The 23,017-nt window shown below is 40.6% G+C and overlaps 1 protein-coding gene across 1 annotated transcript; it reads right to left on the bottom strand.

The window, feature by feature from the left end:
- Nucleotides 1–537: 537 nt before the first annotated feature.
- LOC308284842 (myosin-7-like) lies at nt 538–15,030 on the bottom strand (the record flags this gene model as incomplete). Its single annotated transcript, XM_080725569.1, has 37 exons — nt 538–558; nt 795–929; nt 1,603–1,698; nt 1,789–1,893; nt 1,986–2,282; nt 2,373–2,576; nt 2,654–2,962; nt 3,045–3,169; nt 3,254–3,419; nt 3,506–3,689; nt 3,786–3,982; nt 4,531–4,649; nt 4,734–4,860; nt 5,135–5,524; nt 5,614–5,704; nt 5,797–5,942; nt 6,019–6,195; nt 6,277–6,519; nt 6,892–7,147; nt 7,621–7,757; nt 7,875–7,998; nt 8,094–8,299; nt 8,488–8,561; nt 9,270–9,576; nt 9,674–9,844; nt 9,983–10,132; nt 10,537–10,655; nt 10,995–11,133; nt 11,827–11,930; nt 12,039–12,137; nt 12,783–12,846; nt 12,941–13,033; nt 13,341–13,449; nt 13,541–13,568; nt 14,321–14,477; nt 14,569–14,712; nt 14,830–15,030. 37 exons carry the CDS (start codon nt 15,028–15,030, stop codon nt 538–540), a joined length of 5,814 nt encoding a protein of 1,937 aa, XP_080581695.1.
- Nucleotides 15,031–23,017: the final 7,987 nt, after the last annotated feature.

Here is a 23,017-nt window from a genome sequence, read left to right as displayed (position 1 = left end):
TCTCCATATATGGGTAACTGGTCCGATATACATCACTGGCCAGATGGGCAAGAATTACGTTTTTGGCAGAGTACCTAATACATTACATTACTCGTTACTGGGTAAAGTAATGATATTACAGTAATATATTACTTATAAGTAATAAGTTACTGTCCAACACTGCTCATGGTGGACACTCTAACCACAAGGCCACTGAGATGATGGTTCAGTTGAATAGCTCTGAAGAAAAACATTTTGCTCAACTTTGCCCAACAACATTTTTGTCGTGGACAGTACAAAAATATATATAAAATAAAGGTTGATAGAACATTATTTTGTTATATCATATTGAAGTGATACATTTCTAACATTACTAATATCGCTAATTCACAAGATTTTCAGCATTTTTCTCAGATTTGATAAATCTGATAAAAGTGAAAAAGAAGACAATTCAGATTAAGTTGCAGATTTATTATATTCTACTGAACAGGGCATGCTTAGGGAGACACTGATACTGGGGCAACAGGTGTCTCAGAAATTGTTATTCATCAATAAGCTTCACTTTTCATCATGGCCTTTCTGAAACAGAGGTGAAAAGAAAAAAATATAAGTATTTAAAGACCACACCACATACATTGACTATTCACAGCTTTGTATCATTATGTAAATATATATATATATATATATACATATATATACAGTATATAATGTATTTACAGGGTGCAGGCAGATAAAGTGACAACGTTTTGATGTCAACACATCTTCGTTAGGTCATGACATGACCTGACTAACCGGTGTAATCAAATTGCACTGACCTTGGATCCCACATCGCGGCTTTTTGCACGCAGCTTGTTGACCTGAGACTCAGCGATGTCAGCTCTCTCCTCAGCCTCGTCCAACTCATGCTGCAGCTTACGGAACTTAGTCAGATTACCGTTGGCCTGCTCCTCCTGTTGACCAGTGGTGGAAGAAGTAGACTCAGTTTATACTTAGGTGAAAGTGTCAATGTCTCAATGGAGAAATGGGCTACTCTCTTACAAGTAAAAGTTTGGTATTTAACATGTACTTGAGTTTATGTACATATTAGCATCAAAATATACTTCAAGTACCAAAAGTAAAAGTGCTCATTATGCAGAATGTCCAATTTCACAAGTTTTCATGTATATAATGTATGATAATCTTTTGAAAATAGTTGATGTATATTGCAGAAATGTATATTGGGCCGAAGTGGTAAGTTTTGTACAAATCCAAGTAACTACCGTAACTAAAGTTTTCAAAGAATTGTAGTGGAGTAAAAGTATAATATTTGCCTCTGAGATGTAGTGGAGTAGAAGTAAAAGTACTGCACATTGGAAATTTTCCAGTAAAGTAAAAATATCTAAAATTGTACTTGAGTACATGTACTTAGTTACTTTTAAACCACTGTCTGTTGACGCAATGTAGTCAATGCACATGAGTACAGTTTTGTTGCTACCAAAGCAATACAATAGCTAATTGAATACTTGAATGGGGTGAAAATAGAAAGAAACTGAAATACAGTAGATAGAAATAACTTTCCACCACCAATTACTGCTATAGGAGTGGGATACATAAAATCTTTCTGTTCATATTGATAGTACTTACAGCCTCCTCTGAAGCTCTCTTGTAGGATTTCACCTTGAGCTGCAACTTGTCTACCAGCTCTTGCAGCCGGGTCAAATGCTTACGGTCTTCCTCAGTCTGAAAACAGAAAATATTCAATACATTTAAATTCAATTGAAATAGTGATTTGTCAGACTCGCTCAGACTTTTTTTTTTTTCATCTGATACCTGGTATGTGAGCTCCTTGATACGTCTCTCATGTTTCCGTATTCCCTTGATACACTCAATGGCCTTTTTCTGTTCTGCCTCCAGTTCACATTCAAGTTCTTTTACCTGTAAAGTTGTGGGGAGACCGGTCAACATTTGTAACCAAGTAGCCTTCTCTCCGTTATAATATTATTACATTTTCTAAATTGAAAACTCACCCTGGCCTCCAACTTCTGCACCTGCTTCTTGCCTCCCTTCAAGGCGATCTGTTCCGCCTCGTCCAGGCGGTGTTGCAGGTCCTTGATGGTTTGTTCCATGTTCTTCTTCATGCGCTCCAGGTGAGCGCTGGTGTCCTGCTCCTTTTTCAGCTCCTCTGCCATCATGGCAGCATCAGTGATGGCCTTCTTGGCCTTTTCTTCAGCATTCTTGCATTCCTGCAATGCTTCATCCACCTCTGACTGAAGTTGGGCCGTATCGGCCTCCAGCTTCTTCCTCTGGTTTATCAAGCTACTATTCTGGTGTTCAGAGATGAAATCTTATTGGATAATTTATTTACGTCACAATAAATTAACCTGATGTTGGTAAATGTATTGACTCTGTCTTACCTGTGAGTGCAGCAACTGGACTCTTTCGCTGATGTCCAAGAGCTCTTGCTCAGCAAGCTTGCGGCCTCTCTCAGACTGTTCCGCAAAGGATCTCAACTCTTCCAACTCTGCCTGAAGCAGGTGGTTGCGTCTCTCAACAAGGGCAATGTTCTCCTTCAAATCATCATTGTCCCGAATAGAATCGTCAAGCTGAAGTTGAGCATCCTAAAAGATAAAAAAAGAATAAGTATTCTGAGTAGTTTTATATCGAGCAGCAAGCTGTTGATTTTTCAGACCTATACCTTAAGATGAGCTTGAACAGACTTGAGTTGTTTCTGAGCCTCAGCTGCCTGCCTGTTGGCCTGGCTGAGCTGGATCTCCATCTCATTGAGGTCTCCCTCCATCTTCTTTTTCAAGCGCATGGCTTCATTCCTGCTGCGAGTCTCTGACTCAAGAGAGCTTTGAAGGGTATCCACAATTCTCTGTTGGTTTCTCTTTGCCGTCTCCATCTCTTCATCCTTCTCTGCTAGCTTGCGCTCAATATCAGCCTTCACCTGACTAAACTCAAGCTGTGCTCGAAGGATCTTCCCTTCCTCATGCTCCAGTGTGGCCTAGGACGAGAAGAGGAATGTGTAACAATTTGCAGGTGGAATTTGGACAAACTTTCAGCTAAGTAGTAGCATCATACTGTACCTCGGCTTCTTCCAGAGCTGCTTGAATCTCATACTTTTCATGTTCCAGCTGTTTTCGATTCTTCTCAAGCTCACGAATACTCTTTCCAGCCTGAGCAATTTGATCAGTGAGGTCAACTATTTCCTCTGAGGAAGAAAATGATTGTCATTATAGGACAATGATTTTAAGGATTTGCTTCAATAGATCACCTATCTCCTTAGAGTCCTTACCCTGTAGATTCTTGTTCTCTCTCTTCAGGGTCTCCAGGTGGTCCAGAGCTTCTTCATAAGAGTTCTTCAGTTTGAAGAGCTCAGTGCTCAGAGACCTGGCCTCCTTCTGGGAGGTCTCCAGCTCTACTTGAGACTCCTCATACTTCTGCTTCCACTCTGCCAGGACCTGGAGGAAACCAGAAAATGCATGTTATTTCCAACTACTTGTGCTCTATTTTCCTGCTGTGAAATATATTTACAGATAAATTCAACCTTGTCAAAGTTCCTTTGCTTCTTGTCCAGGGCAGCAGCAGCAGCATTAGACCTCTCCACGTCCACCATGAGATCTTCAATCTCATTCTGCAGCCTGTGTTTGGTCTTCTCCAGTGAAGAACATTTAGCATTAACAGCCTCAACAGCCTCCTCAGCATCCTGAAGACGCTGAGCCAGCTTCTTCCTGGATCGTGACAGGTTTAGAGAAGTTCAAGGAAGATGTTTGTCTAAAAGTCATGCAAACACACACAATAGCATAAGATACGTTGCGTTTACTCACTTGGCCTCCTCCAGCTCTTCAGTCCTCTGGATGGCATCAGTCTCGTACTTGGTCCTCCACTGAGCCACCTCAGAGTTAGCCTTGGACATGCCTCGCTGCAGTTCAGCTTTGGCTTCCTGCTCCTCTTCATACTGCTCCCTCAGCAGGTCAGAGTCGTGGCGAGCAGACTGCAGTGCATGGGCTAATGCATTCTTGGCCTGAAATCAGTGTTAGTTTTGACAACACACGTGGATTTGGTTTCAGTCGTAGTCTTCGGAAATGTTTTAGTTTTAATAGAATAAATCTACAGATTTTGTCGTCAAAAATATATTTTGGCTGGGCCTTGATGGCGTCATAATGCCTGACTTTTGGTTGCATGCTGAAAATAGTTGATCTACAAGCTTGTAGATCTGAGCTTTTTAGATCTGCTATTTTCAGACACCTGAGTGCAACCAAACATAAAAATGACTTACTTCTCCTAGTCCCTCCTTAAGTTTTTTTAGTTTTGTTTTTATTTGTTCACAAAATAGTCATAGTTTTAGCTAGTTTTTATTTGTTCACAAAATAGTAATAGCCTTAGTCATCATAGTTTAGTTTTGATTTCGTTTTTTTTTTCGTTTGTGGAAAAAAGTAGTCGAAAAAAGTATAGTTTTGTCGACAAAATAAACACTGCCTGAAATTGGTACAACTTTTAATCCCCCTTGTGTCATTCAGTCTACTATTCATAAGTAACACTATTTTAATTGTTTATAGACTCATTTGTTACCTTGACTTCTTCTTCCAGTTGTCTTTTAAGATCTTCAATCTGCTGAGTGTAGGATAGTTTTCCTCTGGTGAGTTGAGACACCAGGGCTTCCTTTTCCTCAAGTTGGCGTGAAAGTTCACCTGATTTGACGTACATTTAAATTTAGTGCCTTTTGAGTGACATATTTGAATTTGACCCTTTATTATAATCAAAATGCCCTTTACCGTTCTCAGTTTGAAGCTTGGCTTTATGCAAGGTGAAGTCATTGATGGAGCGCTGTCTCTCTTCAGCCTTTGTTTTATATTCATTCATCTGATCTTCAAGAGTCCTGCACATTTTCTCCAAGTTAGTCTGAAATAAATATCTTCATGTTAAGTCAGATTAAGTGATTACATGTGATCACATAGAACAGTAACCAAAATGAGAAAAATAGAAATTCCACATTGAGGTTGAATCCGTCCATCAACAACTTGCTGTTTACATCGTTGTCTGTCCAGACTCATTAGTAGTGAATGAAGACTTTTAAGGCCGGGATGACAGATCTGGAAAAGTCCTGGCATGTGGCAACATAAAAACAAAGCATTGCACATGCCGTTAAACCCAATACAAACCGTGAACTACGTACCTTCGCCTTAGCAATCTGCTCCATGCTGGAGACCACATCATCTAACTCGAGTTTGACTTCGCTCTTCTCCTTCTCGAGTTTCTGCTTGACTCTCTGCAGGTTATCAATCTGCTCTCCCAGGTCAGCCACACTGTCAGCTTGTTTCTTCCTCAGGGTGGAAGTGGTGGATTCATGATGCAGTGTGGCCTCTTCAAGGTCTCTGCGGATCTTCTGGAACTCGGCCTCCCTCTTCTTGTTCATCTCTAACTGGGCAACTGTTGCTCCACCAGCCTCCTCCAGCCTCTCACTGATCTCCTCTAGCTCTCTGGCCAAGTCAGCTCTCTGCTTCTCTACCCTGGCTCGAGCAGATCGCTCTGCCTCAAGCTCTTCTTCAAGTTCCTCAATGCGGGCCTACAAGACACGGGTCAAATGCATCTTAATCATGCTTCAATTGCAGGACATAGTATTATTTTTCTACAAATTCACTTAACTTTCATTACCTGCAACTCTTTCATTTTTTTCTGGAGTTGAATACTCATTGCCTGTTCATCTTCAATTTTTCCAGTGAGTTGGCTGATTTCAAAATCTTTTCTGAGGATGGCAAAATGTTACAGCTCATTACACCTTGACAACATACTTTAAAATCGTGTTATACGCTCACAAACCCATGTAGAGGTCATTACTTTTTCAGCCTCTCTTCTAGTTGCTGCTTATCATTTTCCAGGTCCATGATACTCTCTTGGCACAACTTTAAGTCTCCTTCAAGCTTCCTCTTAGACCTCTCAAGATCCATACGAATCTTCTTCTCTTGTTCCAGGGACCCTTCAAGCTGTCGCAAGTGATATACTGTACTTAGTCAGAATCAATTAGTTCTATATTTTCCATGAAAATGTAAGTTAACTTACATCGTCCACTTGCTGTTCCAGCTTAGCTTTAGCCTTGGTCAAGGAGTTGACTTTGTCCTCCTCTAACTGCAGGTCATCCAGTGTTTGCTGGTGAGCCTCTTGAAAAGCCTTCTTCTCCTTGGTCAGCTTGGCGATAATTTCATCCAGAGAAGCCATTTCCTCAATCATATTCTTCACCTGTGGGCAGGGATAATGTATTATTTATGATCTCACAGTTCAGGTGCTATTGAGTACATACAAATAGATGTTTGGTTACACCTTGTTTTCGGTGGCATGCTTCTCTTTCTCCACTTTCGCCAGAGTTAGTTCCAAGTCATCAAGATCCCTCTTCAACTCAGAAGATTCGTCCTCCAGTTTCCTCTTCTTAGCAGTCAGTTCTGCATTCATCTCCTCCTCATCCTCCAACCTCTCTGACAACTCTTTGGATTTAGCTTCCAGCTGAATCTTGCTCTTGATTAGGCCCTCACATCTCTCTTCGGCATCACCAAGATTATCTCGTTCCTGTCATAGTTGAAAACATGCAGGATACTGTACAATCTTTTTTATTGCCAAAAATGCATGCTGTATATCGGTCAAAAGTATAAGACAAAAAAGCTGGAGAGCTTATTTCTTTAATCATGCATTAATTTAGATATCTCTGCTGTCTGGCCAAACAACATTTTCATTTTCCAGAAAATGAGAAAACATTGAGCTCAAGTGTAAGGTGGTTTTGGCCGAAGCGCTTTTTACTACTTTTCATTGGTTAAATATTTTTCTAACCAACACACAGGTGTAAAGGGTGTTCAATAGCACAGCTGTATAGAACAACAAAAATAAAGAAAAAATAGTTAACTTTTTTTGGCCCCTGGCAGCAACGATATATTATCAGCATACCGATTGGTTTTGAAGGTGTAGGTCATTCTTCTCTTGGAGAAGAGTGACCATTTTCTCTTCTAATTCCTTCTTGCGAGTTTCACATTTTGCATAGGCCTCTTTAAGTTTGCCAAACTCCTCCTTCATGGTAGCCATTGCCTTCTCAGTCTCCGCCGACTTCAACAGTGGCTTGATCTTGAAGTACATCCTCATCCAAGGCCAATTCTTGACCAGCATGAAGGCACGGATATTCCACTGAATCACCAGCAGTGCATCCCTGCAGAATCAAAACTGATTAAAACGGAATCTAGTCCCTGCAGAATGAAAACTGATTAAAAAACAAAATCTAGTACATTAATATCTGATTCACTCAGCGGGGAAACGTGGTGCGTTTGGCATACTACAGTGGTTGAAAAAATGCCATTGCCAATTCCAACACACTCTGTATTTGGCAAGAAATCTTTACTGTTTGCCTTAATTAATAAATACATTTCCCACTTAAACTTAAACTGCAATATCTGACTAAAATAACAGATTGTGTTTCATATTGTAATTTATGAAGATAATATTTCAAAAGGACTTTAAATATTAGACAGTCATTACAAATAAGTGCTCCGAACTATGAGTGACAATCTATACGTGTGAAGTTTTGATAGGAACTTGTGTTCCACTCAGAATGGGGTTCAAGCTGTGATTGTCATTGAATGTTTACTTATGGTGTTTTCTGTGTGAATGCCCTTGACCACTTGCCTTTTTTCAACAGTCATCTGGAACTCAAATCTTGCCAGAACACCACGAGCTCTTGCCTGGATGCCAGAGATGATTATAGCCAGTCTGTCGTCTCGCATCTCCTCTAGCTGACCCAGCAGCCCAGCTTTAAAAAACACCTGAAAGACAGAGAGCAATTACACCGGGTGCTTAGCAAAATATTTTCTATCAAACTATGGAATACCCACCTTGGTGTGTCCCAGTTTGTACTGGGTATGATCCATTTAAATACCCACCTTGGTGTGTCCCAGTCTGTACTGGGTATGATCAATTTCCAGAGAAGCTAAGAGTATCTCTGCCGCCTTCTTATTGTCAATGAACTGGCCTTCTGGGATTGCATTTGGGTTCAAAATGCGGTACCTTTTGTGAAATAATAGAATCATTCAAGCATTAGTACAATTGAATTGATTGTTCTTAAACACTGTTAAATGAGCTGTTAGTTCTCTAATTCCTACCTCTGTCTGAAATCTCCATAGAGGATCCTGTTGGGGAAGCCCTTCCTGCAGATCCTGATGCCTTCCAGCACACCGTTACAGCGCAGCTGGTGCATCACCAGAGGATTCTCCATGGCCCCAGGAGTCTTAGTCTCATTCGGGATGATGCAGCGCACAAAGTGAGGGTGAGTAGACCTCAGGTTGGACATCAGCTTGTTCAGGTTCTCCTGTGGGTTAACCATCAGGGATACCCGTATTATTTGCCACTCTAACACATTCTTGGCATATATTGTGAATATACTATTGTGTTGGGCACTCAGTTTTCAGTTAGAGCCTGAATCACGTGTCAGTTTTGGGAGGATCCTAATTGATAATCAATGTCCTTGGTGTGTTTACAAGACCACCATTATCTCACCCGATGCAATGCAGACACAGTTTGGAAGGAGGAACCTTTCTTCTTGGTGCCACCTTTGCCCTTGCCACTAGAGTCTAGATCAAATTGAAAAGACAACTGTATGAATCATTACATTTACAATCAAGTACACTTTGAAAAAAAATGTTACTTTTCTAATAACCTAAGTCAATCATATAGTCTAGGCTACAAACAGCTGGGAATCAAGAAATGATTGTAATATATTTGTGTCTACAGTATATTAGTGAAGTTTCATGTAGGTGACAGGCAGGGGCCTTCCTCCAGTGGGCTTTGGTGTGTGTAAGACCCACCTCAACGCAACCATGATTGGAGGAACACCCAACGGTTTTGGTGGAGCAACTGAACAAGCTTTTTTCTCCTCACAGGGGATAAGGCTACGGACCAAACACTCTATAGTAACTAGTACTATCAGAACATAGACCCATTTTGTTATTATTTGAATTAAATGAAATCACTTAGGCTTATCTTTAAGGCTTAACAGTGTTAAAGGGTGCATTTATATAGTGCCTTTATTCAAAGTTGTGCATTACATTCACCCATTCACACACACTTCCATACACAGATGACAGGGGAAACCATGAAAGGCACCATCCTGCTCTTAGGGAGCAATTAGGGGTTCCGTCAATGTCTTGCTCAAGGACACTTTGAGGCTATAACCCAGGGGGAGCTGTGGATCAAACTGGGAACATTCCAATTTCTGAGCCACTACCGCCCCACCATAAGAACAGACATATCAGTGTTTTTTTTTTTTTTTTAATACATACCAGAGTCCCCTGCATAATCTGCAAAGATGATGCTGAGAAGCTTCAGATTAGACTTCTGGTAAAGTCCAACAACTGTCTCATTCAAAGGGTCTTTGTTCTTCACCAGCCAGTTGTTGATGTTATAATCCACAGTACCAGCATAATGAATCAGGGAGAAATGAGCCTCTGCTTTCGTCTTGGAAAGCCTGGGCTTCTGGAAGTTGTTGGACTTCCCCAGGTGGTTGTCATACAGCTTAGCCTTAAAGGTGGCGTCACTGGCCTTGGGGAACATGCACTCCTCTTCGAGGATGGACATGATACCCATTGGCTGAGGAGAAGAATATAGTTTGGAGAAACACATTAATCAATATTTCTTTCAATAAGGCTTTTTTTATAAGGCTCATCCACACATTTCAAGCTCTCACCTTTTCAATCAGGTCAATGCAAGCCTGTAAGTCCATGCCAAAGTCAATAAAAGTCCATTCAATGCCCTCCTTCTGGTACTCCTCCTGCTCCAGCACAAACATGTGGTGGTTGAAAAACTGTTGCAGCTTCTCGTTGGTGAAGTTGATGCAGAGTTGCTCAAAGGTGTTTAACTGCAAGAAGACAACATACAAAACAATAGCATAGATTTCCTACATGCTTACTAAGGTTTGTCTTAACTCAAAGAGAAAATGACAGCTAATAACACAAAGTCTTTATCATCAAGTTACAGTTACAATAACACAACTCACATCAAAGATCTCAAACCCAGCGATGTCCAGCACACCAATGAAGTACTGACGGGACTGCTTGGTGTCCAGTGATTGGTTGATTCTCACCACCATCCACATGAACATTTTCTCATACACTGACTTGGACAGTGCACCAATTGCGTAGTTCACCTAGAATGGAAGCCCAAATGTATAGGCTACATTTACATTCATGTTGTGAAAACGATTTGCCATTTAAAGGATACCTCACAGTCTCTCATTCCCTATAATTCTTTCTCAACATAATATGTCCTTCCTATCAATCCATCAAAGGAAACTTGGTAACACGCACATCAACTGTGAGGGTGCTGGGCTAAAGGGGCTTCATTTAAAAAGGTGCACTTCTAGATATACTTCTTTGTTACAATAAATGACAAATCCCTATTCCTTCTACTGTATGAACCCATTAAAGACAATTATTCCTAATTGCCATTGTGCCAACTGCCAACTTCTACATAATAATCTTGCATAAAAACATAAAAAAAAGACTAACCAAAGAGTGTGAGTATACAGTAATTATTCAATATAACTCATACCTGGGCAACATCCTGTCCCTTGGTGACCCACTCATTTCCAACTTTCACCCTTGGGTGAAGGAGACCCTTAATGAGGTCAACAGAGTTCAGACCCATCAGATATGCAACTTTGTCAGCTTCTGAGGAGATTAATTTAAACAAAATTATGTCATATACACACAAGATTGGCATCCCTGGCCTGACTGTCTTGTCATCATATCGTCCCTGTAACTTAAACCTGAAAATGAAAACAGTCAAATGACATAAAAATAGCAAGCATACTGTAGCAGATCTACAAGCTCAAAGCTTGAGCTTGTGGGTCTGCTACTTTTGATGCTTTTGTGCGACGCAGTGGTATGATCAGGCAGAGCATTAATTTACGAACATACACAAAATTGTTAGAATAATGGAGACAAGCGTTTTTTGCCCGAAAGCAATGATATACTCCTGGTTGTTTTGTTTCTTCTCAACAGTCTCACCTTCAGTACCATCAGCTTCAGCCTGCTCTTCTCGCTGCTTCTGTTTGAACTTCATGTTACCGTAGTGCATGATGGCACCGGTCAGCTTGTAAATGCTGTTCTTCTCCTCTTGAGTGAAACCCAGCACATCAAAAGCATCCTAAAATAAAATAAATGTTAAAGGATCAGCAAATTCAGTAGAATGTGTAGATGATTAGCTGTTTCACTCACCCAAAACATGACTTGTTTTCTATCATTTACACACAATTCATGGATTTGTTTGTTTTTGACCCAATAATTTGATGACCGGGTGGTTTTCTAAAAGATTCAATTGAATTTCCTACCAGAGACTCCACTGTTCATCAAATTATTGGTTCAGGAATGTGACAAAAAAAAAAGGAATTCAAAGCTTCATGGAGTGTGTCACTTGAGGTGAACTACTCCTTTAAGGACTTCAACGTTTTCAGGCCAAGGACCCCGTAGTTGAGGGAGAGAGATGAAGGAGGGACCCCCACAACCTTTTCATAAATTTCATATAGTTTCATTGTTTGACAGCACAATCATGCGTATTGTGTATTTTGGATTTTGGATGTCAATCTGTGTTGTCAGATATTTAACCACTTGAACCGTCAATGCTTAATACACTTGACCTTTCACTCTGTACTTAGTCTGCTCTTTTCCCCATCTACACCATACCTCTTTGCCAAAAATAGCCGATCTACAAGCTCACAACGCCTCGTGCTAGATCTGCTATTTTTGCAAGCGCTTAATATAAAAAAGGATTTGGAGGATGCCCTGTAGTAACTCTGGGGACCCCCTGTTGAAGACCTCTGATTTAGAAAATAAAGCTCACATCAGTGGCATGCAGCTCTTCAGCGTCATTGACTGAGGCTACTGTCGTCTCTCCTTGGGAGATGAAGGCGTAGTCATAGGGGTTGTTGGTGATGAGAAGCATTTCTGAAGAGAAGGTGACAATGTAAAAACAGTATAGCGTTATATTAAAGCAACTGTATATTATTATAGCATAATAGATTATGAACAGTGAGTTATATATTTCTTTCTTACCCAGAAGTTCAGGCTTTGCCTGAGACAAGATCTGGTAGAAAATGTGGTAATCTCTCTCAGCTTTGAGCTGAAAAGTCACACGGGACTTTTCCAGAAGATCTAGAAGGACAATGTATTCTTGTTATTGTGCCATGCAGCCACACCTACTCAGAATACGGTTTCCTTAGATCAGGGGTCTTCAACGTTTTTTCAGGTCAAGGACCCCTTAGCTGAGAAAGAGAGATGAAGCAGGGACACCCCCCCCCCCCCCCCACACACACACACACACTATATAGAATTGTGTTGGTTACATGTTAATGTGTATTCTCAGAAATGTAACCACATAACTCAATACTACCAAACTTGACCGTTGGATCTGTACTTGGTCTGTTCTTGTTTCCTTGTATACCAAACCTCTTTGCCAAAAATCTACAAGCTCACAACGCCTTGCGCCGCTATTTCCGGCTAACGTTCCCCCCAGAATAGGGTTAGCGAGGGTTCAAGTGGTTAATGTAAACATTCAAAATAACGTCCCCGCTATCACCCAAAGATTTGGCAGCCCCCCAGTAGTAACTCTGAGGACCCTCTAGGTGACCCAGACCCCCTGTTGCAGACCCCTGCCTTAGAGTATCTTGTTGTTTCAGCTTCTCTCTCTTGACATCTAACATATTGTTAAAGGAAATGTGGAATGCACTCCCAGTTTTGCCATCATGACGCCCATTGTTTGCAACAATAATTATATAAATTGTACATCTGTTTACTTACAAGTCTCAATATCAGCCTTGGCCAGCTTTCCTCTGTTGTCAAAATGAATCCGGATGAATTTACCCTAGATTGCAAACATCATACATTTTCTGGTTGATTATTACTTTCATTTCATGATAGCTATACACCTTTGTCTCTTGAATCACCAAGACACTCACAAATCTGGAGGAGTTGTCATTCCTGATGGTCTTGGCGTTACCAAAAGCCTCCAGAGCAGGGTTAGCCTGGATGATTTGATCCTCCAGGGTACCCTGTGTTTGTCGCAATTAAGTATGCATAACGGTTTAGGTTAAAATGGTTTGTTTTTAAAGATTTTTATACATTTTAAACAGTTGGGAAATGGGACATTCTGCATAATGAGTACTTTCTACTTTTAGTACTTTAAGTATGGATACTTTTGTGCTTTTACTTAAGTACATTTTGAATTCCAGACTTTTAATCATACAGTAACAGAGCATTTTTACATTGCCATATTAAGGCTTTTATTGAGTACTTTTTCCACCACTGATATTTTGACATATTATGTTCAACAACATTCGTTAGGCCTACTGTACAAACCTTTTTCTCAGCAGCTGCATCTTTTTTCCCACTTGGCACAGCAGCAATGCTGGCAAAATACTGAATGACACGCTTGGTGTTGACAGTCTTTCCAGCACCAGATTCTCCACTGGGTACGTAGGAGAAACCAAGCCATGAGATTAGATTAAGATAACTTAATACGTAATGACACCGTTGCTGTGTAAAGATATTTGGCTTACGTAATGAGGATGGACTGGTTTTCTCTGTCTGTAAGCAAGATAAACGTTAGACACATGGGCAGTGAATAGCGCAGTGACAGTGGTGGTATATGGCTTAAAGGACAACTCTGCCCTAAATCACTTCTAGGCTCATTTTCCTACTTATATTGATCCCAAAAGTCCCTGTTGTCCAGTTTCCCCAGCAGAATGTAGCAGCTGTCATATTATAGAGTGGAGCTGGAGCTTATAAGCCTATCACTTTTACACCATTTGTTGTGTTCAAAAGTGATTTTCTTTTTCATGCTTGTGTTAATAGTCGTCATTACAAGCACATCCATGCCTTGGTTGTCCCACACAAGCCACCACAATATCATAAATAATGTTTTGGGGTGAGCATTCGGCACATGTGCCAATCAAAGTGACTGTACTGGCCAATTATAAGGCATCTTTTCCGGGACTTGGCAAAACACATAAAAGCATAACATATGTTTAGCAGAGTGTGATGGCTTGTGTGGGACAATGATGACATGGTTGTGTTTGTAATGACAACTAGTACCACATTCATGAAAAATAAAAAACACAACAAATAGTGTAAAAGCGATAGGCTTATACTGTAGACTCTACTCTATATGAGGGCTGCTAGGTTCTGCTGGGGAAACTGGACGACAGGGGCATCTCAGCCTACTAGACCCCATGGACAGTCTTTTTGGATCAATATAAGTAGGAAAATAAGCCTAGAAGTGATTTAGGGTGGAGAGGTCCTTTAAGATGGAAAGACTTTGACAAATGTAGATTGTTTACCTGCCAGCATGTACTGATAGGCATTGTCAGAGATGGAGAAGATATGAGGCGGCGCTTCGGCCCTCTTCTTGCCTCTGTAAGCAACAACCACCTCTTGGTTGTAGACTGGCAGCCACTTGTAGGGGTTGACAGTCACACAGAACAGCCCAGAGTAGGTCTACGGGATATTGGAGTAGTGAGTGGATAGCAATGAATGAGTAACTCTGTTTTGTCATTGAAGGAGAATTGTAACGATGCTGTAGTCTTACATAGATCATCCATGCAGCATAACGCTCTTTGAGGTTAAACAGCACGGCCGGCTCATGCAGGAAGGTGAACATCGCCATGTCTTCAATTTTATCAAACTTTGGCGGGTTCTGAGGATGGACATCAACCTCTCTCAGGGTCACGGTCTGCAAACACAGATTATTCATCCTTAGATGTGGGGATAAGTAATAGACTCGGATCATAATCTATATGTCCCCACCAAAACAAGAAGAAAAAAAATAAACATAATTTCTTCCACCTACCTTCTTGAATTCAGTATCAACAGTAACCATTTCACCATCACGACTGCAGATGGAAGCCTTGACGTACTCAACATCAGGGTCAGGGACGAAGCATTCCTTCTTCATGTCAAAGGGACGAGTCTGGTCCTCGTGGCGCTCCCTGTCTGTTTTCCTCAGAAAGCAAGCAGCCGGCCCAAAGTCTGCCATGGCGGCGTCACCCATTTTTCACCCTGCGGAAGATGACCAGTCGTTTTCAGGCCATTTTATGTCATGCTCCCGTAAAGGGCAGTTTTAATGTTGATCATCTACTACAAGCAAGTACTGTATGTCTCTCTGTATTTCTCATCATTACATTCATATACCTCCATTAGTGCACTATACGTCTACTTCTAGTGCAGTGAGATAAATATTGCCACTGATTCACTTGTATTTACTTACTACTTGTACTTATGGTTTACTGTTGCTGTTCTGCAGCCGTTACAATCTGTATAATTGTTACTATATTTTGTAACAATTATGATTGTAAAATTGTAATGAATACCAAGTGAGAAATGTTTAGTGATTCAAAATGGCAAGTCCAACAAAAGGAAATTATTTGTGTGCATCAATATGCCTTTGTAAAGCAAAGTGTTTATACAAAGACTAGTATGCCTCTTTCGAGTAAAAGAATAATCTCAGATTTTTTACCTGGGCAGTTGTTCCTCAGGAGATCAGATCCTGTGCTAGCCATGTGAGACAGACAAAAGCAAATCAAAGAGATCATAACATTACTTCGTATCGTATCATATTTAAACCACACAAAGTTTAGAGATAATAAATAATCTTGTCATCAAAACCTGTAGTAAAATGTACTTTTTTGTACCACATTTTTATACCTGTAAACCTTTGACGTGACAATAAAATTCAATCTTAATCTGAACACAAGATTATACTACAGATTACGATGTACTGTAAAGCCCATTAATGAATTATACTTCTATGAGTCTTTTTGCTTACCTTTGACTGTCAACCTATATGCCAAGTGAAGTGATGGAGCCAGTAGCTGATAGCAGGCCGAACATCCACTAATAAAGGATGTTAGTCCTCCAAATATGGGGATGATTATCAGAGAAATGGCATCATGCCTGCATAACGCATCTTCCTAATTGGGTAGGGCACTCCTCTGCTATTTGCGACGGGCAGATGAGAACACTGGACCGACAAAGCCAGGGGAAGGCAGAATGTGAGTGTGTTGGTGTTGCAAGGGGAGGTGGGGGTGGAGGGGGTTAAAAGATTACCAGCAGCACCCACTTAAAAGTGCCTTTTAGATCAGGGGTCTTCAACGTTTTCAGGCCAAGGACCCCTTAGTTGAGAGCAAGAGAGATGAAGCAGGGACCCCCACAACCCATAGATACCATATAGTTTCATTGTTTTTGACAGCACAATCATCAGTGTATTTTGGGTTCATGTAAATTTGGAAAAAAAGAAAAAAACTCTTTGCCCTGGACCCCCTGTTGAAGACCCCTGTTTTAGATTATTTTATTTTGTTTGGCAACACATACTGTCCATCATCATCATCATCATCAGTTATACACAATTCATGTCTATTATGCAACAGTAAGCCATGCGATGATGAAAAACATGACGTTTAATCAACCACATTGACCATTGTATCCCTATTTTGGGAATGTCATTATGCTGTAGCTGAAAATGTTCAGACTCTTTCAAAAGGAGCACATCTACAAGATGTGTTGCAATTTAAACTTTTTGACATGTGACATGTCATATGATGAAGAGTAATTTATTTTGTTACAAATACAAGTGTTAACTGCAATGTTCTAATTTGCTGATTCACTTCATTTGTAATAATTGAAACAATATGGAACCAACACATACTGTAGTTAGCTGGGCTCATTTGTTTCTCATTCATGGTATCAGTATTCATTTGAGGATGTTTGTATCGCAGTTTGGATTTCATAATCTTAATCAGAGAGCTAACTGTGAGCTGTTGATCATATAGTTCTTATTTTCATAGCCATTACTAGGATGTTTACCTCAATGTTTCATTCATTTTTATGAGTGTTCCTCTGATTTAACAGTAGTTGACAGCAGCGAATCACAAGTAATGCATGCCACACAAGTGTCACTGTGTGATCTTCGGGTGATTTATATCTCCTTCATGTCATCAGTGGGATCTGTCAGCATGATTAATGGCTCTACAAATATCTAAAATTCACAGATGATCTGTCAAATGATATGGTGTGAAATAGTGCATGTCAAGAGATGGCCGAGTGGCAGCTGTTGTCTACACAGTAAGTACAGTAACCAATCATCTGTTGTGTCAACATCCTTGTTTCTAAACTAGTTGACATGGAATAGTTTCCTTTTCTTTCAAGACTACTGCAGCATCGACATATCATAGACTGAGCCCGGCTGTAATTCAACTCTGATTCCAAAAACATTAGTGATTAATGTCAAGCATTAACCAGGTAACCCTAGGTCTGGCTTTCTGCAGATTTGTCTCGTTTTCCAGGCTATGAGTAAGAAAGTCATAGTAAGAAAACATTTAGCACCAAATCCAATTTAAACAAACTAAGAACGTGTCACAAGTCACAACCAGGGCAGGAATTTCAGGGAGGCCATGAAGGCCATGGCCGTCGTTGCCCCTCTGTTTGGCCTTGTGCCCCTAAATAAATGGCATGTCCTGAGGCCACAGTGGCCTTAATGCCCCAGCTGACTGTACCACTTTCTCCTGTCTCCTGTCTTGTCAACATGTAGACACCAGTGTCACTTTCTTGTCATGTAGACACTGGTGTCTTTTGTTGAGAATCTCTCCTAAGAACCCATCTTTAAACCAATACAGTAACTTTGATTGGTACAGGGCTGAGCGTAGATAACATTGTAAATCCCATTATTTATTTATTTATAGTCTACTCTACATATTACATTTATTACATCCTTAAATTCAATTAATTATTTCAATGGACTAAAAGCTTGTTTGATGGCCTTCTTGCCCTGGCATTTGGCCTTTGTGCCCTCAAAAAATGCCTTGCCCCTAAAATGACGAAATTCCTGGTCACAACACATGAGCTTGTAGATCTGCTATGTTTGCCAAATGTTCACCTATTTTCGCCAAAGATTTACCTATAACACGCAGAGAATAGGGTGGCTAAGGGTTTAACACATAGACATGACATCACTGCAAATCACACTCCAGTACCAGTACCATGTTATTTTGCATACAGTACACCATAGTATTTTCACTTTACTGTATTTGAAAAAGATTGACTCATGTACATCATTGACATATTTTGCCCACTGTTCATGGGATTTCTTCTTGGTGAAGTCAATACATTTAGCCCATAAATACAAATGCACCGCATTTAACTACAGTGCAACATCAATAGTCTTTTGTTGCCGATGTGTCCAAAATGTAAGCCACTCATCTGTGCTGTGAACAAACCAAAATCTACTTGGCATGCATGCACTCCATTGCTATTATATTTACAGTCCAATACATTGTTGGCTGTGGCAAATGGCAGCGTAGCCAAATGTCTCGACGTGTGAAAAGTTCTCAACAAGAATTTTAGATATCCTGATGGAACGCCCGTCAGGATGGATTTGAACCTGTAGGGTCTCCGGTGTTGAAAGCAACATCTTAACCACTAGTCTAAAAGGGAATTCCCCCTTGGTCGGGGAGATGTTCGGCTTTTATGTCATCAGGCAGAGGCTCTGAGTCACTACTGCTACACTGAGAATGAAACAACACAAGGAACAAGCAGTCAGGGGCGCTGGAAGTGGGGTGCTGAGGGAGCTGCAGCTCCCCTGGTGGTGGGGAAAAAAAAAAAAAAAAAAAAAAAATGTTTTTTCTTTTTTTTTTCTTTTTAACCCTTAAGTGCTGTTCGGGTCATTTTGACCCGTTTTACATTTTCATTTGAAAAAAAAAGGTAGAAGTTGAAAATGTTTCCACCTGAAACTCACTGGCCTTAAAGATTCTTCTGAGATGAACATGTAAAAAAAATATTTTTGCACTACACCCATGCTACACCCCCCTCATATTTTTTGAACCTTAAGTGCTGTTCGGGTCATTTTGACCCGGAAGCACAGAAATACACAGTATTATGCCAAAACACAGACACACAGTCACCCCCACTTCTAACACCCGCCTTCCGAACCCCCATTCCGAACCCTCCCCCCCTTCCTATAAGCATGAGCAATATTGCCCTGTATTAAATGAAGTAGTTTTTTTTACATGGATTTCAGCTAAATCAGTAAAAACGCCTAGCTCTTTCAGTGTTTAATGTGATATAGCAAAGCAGAAATGCAAACATTTACCAAATATATCATATGAATTGTTTGGTATTGAGTCAAAGTCAATGTATCATGATGATTTGTTAAGTTAACATTTATATTAGTGTTGTTTTTTTTAAACCAAATATCCACCGGGTCAAAATGACCCGAACAGAACGAAGGTGTAGTGAATCTGAACAGAACTTAAGGGTTAAATAAGCCTATATATATACACACACAGAGCTATATTAAAACAATAATGTATTTGACTTTGGGGAATAAAATATGTTGAAAAAAGGTATTTGATTATCACATGGTGACCTAATCACATGGTCACCTTGCCACTTCCGGTCAGAAGGGAAGTCAAATTTAAATCCCGCTTTGATGGCACACCAAAGTCTATTTATTTGAGAACTAGAAACTGTCTATAGGCTCATTGTTGCAAACTAACACCGTTGTATATGGGGAATAAAAAACAGTAGAAAACTGTTACAAAAATAATACCCGATTTTGTAGTGTGTGAGTGAGTGACTGTGTGTGTGCATGCGTGCTGTGTGTTGCACTGTGTGCTAAAATAACTAGTAACTATATAGCTCCTTGTTACACCGTTGTGCGGGGAATAAGCACCCGAAACCGTAATAAAAATAACCCAAAACCGGATAAAAAACAAGAATTTTTCGCATGAACTCCTCCAGGCTCAGCTCCCCTTGAGATTAGGGAGTTCCAGCGCCCCTGCAAGCAGTTAGGAATCCTTACAAATAACTCAACTCAATTTCGACGCATGAATTCCACATGTTTATACCAGTGGTTCTCAGCCTTTTCAGGCCGTGACCCACCAAAATTAGTATATTTGGACTGGGGACCCCTCTCCCTGTAAGCACTTGGAATTGTAAGTGACTCAATACATATTGTGAAAATAGCAGATCTACAAACTTACAGTTGCCTGTATATTGGCTCTTTGTTTGCCTCTTTCTTATATTATTTGAAAGTTTTTGCCAATGTTTGAATGTTTGATGGTCTCTGCTGGAGGGCCATAAATAATACAATCATTTTAAGAAGGAAGCCGCGAGCCATATAAAACATGCCTTCGTGCCACAGTTGACCTACTGGGCCAGACCAGGGGTGTCACACCATATTCTGGGCCCTGGGTATACTTTAACTATTGAAAAATAGCAGATATACAAGCTCACAGCCGCTGCGAGCTTGTAGATCTGCTATTTTTGAAAAAATAGTGAACATTTGTGCAAGTCTTTGAATATTTCAAATACTTTTTTTACGTATATATTACTATGTATTTCCTGTTTTTCTTTTCTAATGTAATTCTTTTATTTTCAAAGGTTTTTTTTTCTCGCCTATAATGCCCAGAATGGGGACACCAGAATTAAAGTGTGGTTAATTATAGCATGGCCATACACAGGGCAAGGACATCTCCATTCTATTCCTAAACTCCTACTGCTACAGCGCCTCTTGAAATGGCTTTGTCTTTTTTTCCCCCCTTTATCCTTGAACACAAAGATAACCTGTGAAATTCCTGCTGGGTACATTTGCAGGGTGGAGGATTTACTGGACTGCTTGTGAGGCAGACGGCTGGGGCGGGTTTTTATTTCACCGTTGACCAACAGCAACAGGTGCACACTGACACAGTAGCTACAGTACTGCTCCAGGACAATGGCTCTGGCTTATCAAGGTTCAAGGCTGTACTTTATTGTAATGTCTTTTGACGGATGCTTATCTCCCGATTAGGGAGTCTAAAGGGCTTTGCACACAGACGCGTTTTTTATTTTCTTAAAAGAATTGTCTTGCAAGAATCGGCCTCATTGTGGCGCTAGAAGAGGGCCATGTGAGAAATGATGGGTGGCACTGGGGGTTGTGGTTTGGCAGCCAAGGAGTGTGTGTGCAAAGTTTGTCATGGATCGGGGCAACGGTGGCAGAGATATGAGTAGGGGAAAAGTGTGACGTGACGGACAGACTTGGACAGCCGGTGGAGGTTTTGATAGTAACTGCAATACAAACGATAAAATCAATTTTGCCCATACCGTGTGTGTGTGTGTGTGTGTGTGTGTGTGTGTGTGTGTGTGTGTGTGTGTGTGTGTGTGTGTGTGTGTGTGTGTGCGTGCGTGCGTGCGTGCGTGCGTGCGTGCGTGCGTGCGTGCGTGCGTGCGTGCGTGCGTGCGTATACTGTACTTTATTGCTATTTTGTGAGGGCCATATGTCCCCACGAGTAGGTTATAGTAGAATTAAAAAAATAGTCCTCACTAGAGAAATGGTTGTTTTATGATAACAAAGATAATAATAATTAGTCTAAAAGCGCACCTTGGGCTATAAATGGCCCCAGAAAAGCCCACAAAACTGTGAAAAGTGATGACTCATCACTTTTCATCACTAAACCATCATTTTCTGGGGCCATTTATAGCCCAAGGAATGTGTTTTGTGCAAAACAAATGCTTGCAATGGATTCAGCATCATGACAAACCCCTAGTTAGACCCCGCACATCCTACTTAAAGCAGATTTCTTTCTGGGTATTTTCCTCCTGTATAGAAAGTCGATAGGAGCCCAACTTGATTTGGCCGCTGTGGCGACCCCGAAGGTCGCCGACTCGGGCGCCCTAGCAAAATCATTAGAGCATGCCCTGGGCTACATCTGTGCAAAATTTTTAGACTAATTAGCACGAAATGACCATGTTATCTCCCTAACGCCCCCGACTATAATATAATTAGGAAAATATTCAGGTTAGGATTAGACATTTAGAAGTTAGGTTTAGGGGTTAGAATTTCCTGATTTATATTTAACAAAACAATACCATCTACAATCTCACAACGGCTTGCGATGTCGACGCGCTGTGAGCTTATAGAACGGCTATAAGAATGGCCAAAAAGTTTTAATTGGCATTCATGAAATCACTGTCCTAAAAGGTTGATGTCCTCATGGGTACATTAGTGTGTGTCTGTAAGACTATGAAGGCTTGGGAGACTTCTAAATGCCATCAGATCATCAAAGACACTTACTAACCCAGCAGGCGATAGGGCAGTATCGACAGCCAGGATGCTGAGCAGGCGCTGAGCCCTTTCACCATGGATGTCTGTCACCATGTCCTTCCCATTACAATGGTACTATAATTTTATGAACTTAAGACTAGTGTAGAGTGTAGAGTAATCTCAGCCCTTTATCAGGGACTGATGGCAAATAAGCCTCTACCTTATATGTCAAAGAGAAATGGGAAGCAGGACTTGGGGTGCAGATTGCAGAGGAAGACTGGTATAATATTTTTTAAGACACAGTGCACGGCCATAAGCTCTAGAATGTGGAGGGAACTTTGCTGGAAGAATGCTACGAGATATTTCATAACTCCAAAGATCAGAGGAAATTGTATGATATGATGCTGACCACGAACACATATTTTGGAATTGCCCAAAAATGTACAAATACTGGAATGATATATGGTCAGTGACAAAGGAGATATTGAAATACGAAATACCAAGTGTGGTGCTTTATCTAGGAAACTTGACACAGGAAAACACGCATAGAGAAGATATGTATCTGGTCAAGGTGCAGCAAAAAAACGATCACAAGATTGTGGTATAAAAGTGACCCTCCAACTTGTGAGCAGTGGCTGTGCATTGTGGAGGAAATATATATGATGGAGAGATTTACCCACTATATTAATTAAGTTATTAAGTTTTAGACTAGTGTACAGAAACTTACATTCACATGATGTCTGCTGTTATTTTATTCCTTTTTTCTGCCCAAGTGACGTGAGTACAGAGTACAGTAATGCCACACTTATTATTATTATTATATATTTTGAGTTTTATCACTTTTTGTCTGTATCAGCTCTGCACAGGACTGTCATGACAACCACATTTCCCCCATGGGATCAATACAGATCTTTGTTGACCAGGGTCCCCCAGGGGTCTGTACTTGTTCCCCTCCTTTTTCCCT

The sequence above is a fragment of the Nannobrachium achirus genome (genome assembly GCF_963921795.1).
Source record: "Nannobrachium achirus genome assembly, chromosome: 5".
In the NCBI taxonomy this organism is placed as follows: domain Eukaryota; kingdom Metazoa; phylum Chordata; class Actinopteri; order Myctophiformes; family Myctophidae; genus Nannobrachium; species Nannobrachium achirus.
The sequence above is the reverse complement of the archived record's forward strand: the minus strand, read 5'-3'. Positions and strand labels throughout refer to the sequence as shown.